A 3,547-nucleotide genomic window follows, 5' to 3' on the forward strand; every position below is an offset into this window, starting at 1 on the left:
CATCATCCAGTCAGCGATTCTCATACTGAACTTTTTACGATTTTTCATTGCGTTTCATTCTTTCACTTTCGTTCTGACACTTCAGGGCCACCGTAGAAATCTCTGCTCAGCAACAAACTGCAGCACAAACTCAGATTCAGGTTTCTTTTACTCTGGATCATTTAAAAGTGTTTTTTACAGCATTACTGACGTTTTCTTTTTTGGTTTTTGCTTCCATCACGTTATGTTTGGAGAGTTTTGGTGCTCCTGAAGGTTCTTTGAAATAAGTTGTGGGGTTTCCTAGAGGTCGGTTTGAATAAAAACTGTAAAAAACAAAAACTGTCATGCATTTATAAAAACAGTGACATCATAAAACTAAAATCTTTCTTTATACAAATATAAATCGACTTTTTAGGTGGAAATTTTAAACATGCTTGTGTTCATTATCATGCTTCCAACTCCAAACCACAAACCCGACCAAATATATTTAGATTTTTGTCTCATATTTAATAAAACTGAGTTAAAGAAGGCAAATGTTGAAGAACTTCTTCAAGATAAAAAACATTTGAGTTCCTTTGGGTTTGTTCCGAGAGTTGTTGGGATATAACCGGAAGTGACTCCGTTTGTTATCCGGATCTACAACGATCAAACTGCAGGAGTTCAGGAGTCCACAGGTTACTGACAGTAACTCATTTCATCCAGAGAACCTTCTCAGGTAAGAAATGCGTCTCAAAACATGTAAAAGTCTCCAGACATCAGTTCATGTCTTTGTTGTTTTAGTAGATCAAGAATTGAACTTTAGTTATTTTTATGTGTGCATTGATAAACGTTAAAGTTATAAACCTAAAGAGGTTTGAATCCGTCTTCTCGGTTTGTGGACTTTACCACGTGGTTGTGTAACAGGAAATGAATCTGGATTTGATCTTAAACGGCGTCTGAAACAGAGCAATATTCAGATCCAGATCAGCTTGTTTTAAATGTTACGATCAGGTTATAAAAAGAGACTTGAAGTGATTTTATTTGTGGTTTTTATTTAAATTCAGAGAATAAAGACATATATTTACTATTTAAAATTATCGGCTAAATTTATGACTTTTTTTTCTCAGAAATGTACGTGTTTTAAAGTCATAACTCATTAAGGCATGAAGTATGGAAAGCCAAAGAGGTCAAAACATGATTGGAGAAAGTTGAAGTTCATCTTTATTTTCACCTGAGGGGTAATTCCTTTCTACAATGGAGTATTATGGTCATTTTACAAAAGAAAATTAACGAGGAATTTAAAGTTGTACATTTATGAGGAAAAAACTTTTTTGTTGTAAATGTGTTTAAGTGTTTTCAATTTGTACACTTATGACTTTAAATGTTGCAAATGTACTACTTTAAAATATGTAAATTTACAAAAAAAAAAATAAAAATGTACAAGAAAAGACACCAAAGTTGTCTGTTTATACTGCGACCACTGGAGGCTGGTGGTGGTTGTGGGTAATAATCCAGATTCAAAGATCTGGAATTATAAGGTCTCTGAAGTCACTGTAAAAAACAATCCTAAAATAAATGTCTGGACTTTAACGAAGTATTAGAGCTAGTTTACAGTTTTTTTTAAATTATGACTTTAATGTCCTACATTTACGAGAAAAAAGTTGTAACTGATAAATTCTGAGAATAAAGACCTATATATTCACTACTTTAAACAGACTAAATTTAGGACTTTTTTTTCTCAGAAATGTACGTGTTTTAAAGTCGTAACTCGTTAAGGCATAAAGTATGGAAAGCCAAAGAGGTCAAAACATGATTGGAGAAAGTTGCAACTTTATTTATCCTAGTTTGATCATTCTTTTCAGGCTGCAGACGGCAGCTTATGACAGAACTGACATCACTTGGACACAATAAAACGTTGAAACAGAGACATCTCACGTGAAGAGAGTCCCGATTGCCTCATGTTTCTTCTCACGTTCAGGTGTGACTCCGTCGACTTTCCACTCTGCTGCAGGTCACAGACATGGCTCCACAAGTCGATGACATTATACGGCTGTGTTGTGAGATATCGGCGGATAAAAAGATCAAAGTGGCCGTCAAAGAACCAGTCAGAGGAGTGATGGTGGCGGGAAGCTCCATGTTGGTGGGAGGCCTGCTAGGAGGACCTGCAGGAATGGCTGTGGGTACGGACCATATCATCATTACCAACCTGCACATCTGAGTTACAAAGACACGTTTTATTACGTTTAAATTTAAGAAGGCTCTTAAAAAGTTCTGCTGGTCTTTAAGCCTTTGTCTGCCTGGGACCAATACCATTAAGGGCCAACAATATCATCTGTTTGCATAGTTCAGATTTGAAAATAAACTTGAGTCTAGGAGACGATCTCTTCTAACAATGAACCTTTTTCCTCCCATGGAGTCATAAGGAACGACTCCATTCATGCAGCGCTGTTACTGTGACTCCGCCCATCTGTATACGTACTACAGCTTTTTCAACACATCCTTGTTTTTCAGATAATGCACATTACTTTTCACATCAGCCTTGATAAACGGGCGATTTAAATGAATGCACATCGTAGGAAAAAAACTACGTTTGCGGCAGTGAAATAAAAATGTTGTAATAATTCCTCTGTGTTTAAACTGTTGCCTAGGCGATGACAGGTGGCTGATATGTGCATGTATCTGTGGATGGAACGTGAGCGCGTTCATGACTCCACAGTTGAACAGTTTCTCTGGCATATTTTTGGCATCCCAACGGCAGACATTTATACATTTGAAGTTCAGTTTGTTGAGTTTTAACCAAACAAGGTCAGACTTTACTCAGAGTTTCTGTTCTTCCAAATATCAACATGAAATGTAAGTTTTAAAATTAATACTACAGCTGATCACCACTCAATTTACTGTGGATGAAAAAAGATAATGATGCTGTCCACTTGTGGAAAATGGATATTACGATGATTAGCAAACGCAGGAAAAAGTATAAAAATGTCATTTTACATCCAATAAAAGTGTCAGAGTTAACTTACATGAAGTTACTCAGGTCATGTCTCATAATTCAATCCAATTCTTGTTTATTCAAACACGTTAGTTTTACATATAGTTGTGTTACAGTCACATCTGTAATAATACAATTGACAATGATATATATTATATATATTATTATGTTTGAAAGGTAGCAGGCTTTGGTCATTAAAGCCTGTCCCCTAATTCTTCATAAATGGACCATTACAGAACCTGCAATTTTTAATAATAATCCCAACTCAAAGTGATTACAAAGTTCAATATAAAATGTAACAAGGAATGAATGAGACAAAATACACGTCTGTTTTCCATGTAAATGGTTGCAAATTTCTTAAAAATATTGATGGTATTTTGTCCTGACGTTGTTTGTGTTACGGCCCAATGGGCAGACCTGGTTCAGGTCCAGTCAAAAATAAGACCATAACAAAAGCTGGACACAAGTGAGAAAGAGGAAGACAGTTTATTAATTATGGGACACAAAGAAACTGTGTCCTGAAAAGCAAGAGAGAAAGACATTCCTGTGCCGGTTCAAACAAAAAGAAATTGGAACCTCAGCCAAACATAAAATCAG

At 35.7% G+C, this 3,547-nt stretch overlaps 1 protein-coding gene across 2 annotated transcripts in view; it reads left to right on the forward strand.

Moving 5' to 3' along the window:
* Positions 1-27: 27 nt before the first annotated feature.
* The window catches only part of LOC112160406 (protein C19orf12 homolog), a 5,422-nt gene continuing 1,902 nt past the window's right edge, over positions 28-3,547 (forward strand). The window contains exons 1-2 of one of the 2 annotated variants that reach the window (XM_036211382.1): positions 28-694; positions 1,970-2,138. In XM_036211382.1, the coding sequence (XP_036067275.1) occupies positions 1,979-2,138 (160 nt within the window). In that variant the 5' untranslated portion in view covers positions 28-694; positions 1,970-1,978. Of the gene's footprint in view, positions 695-1,936; positions 2,139-3,547 lie in introns of both variants that reach the window. The other variant, XM_024294885.2, reaches the window with a different exon arrangement.

The sequence above is a fragment of the Oryzias melastigma genome, linkage group LG3, assembly GCF_002922805.2.
Source record: "Oryzias melastigma strain HK-1 linkage group LG3, ASM292280v2, whole genome shotgun sequence".
NCBI classification, from domain to species: Eukaryota; Metazoa; Chordata; class Actinopteri; order Beloniformes; family Adrianichthyidae; genus Oryzias; species Oryzias melastigma.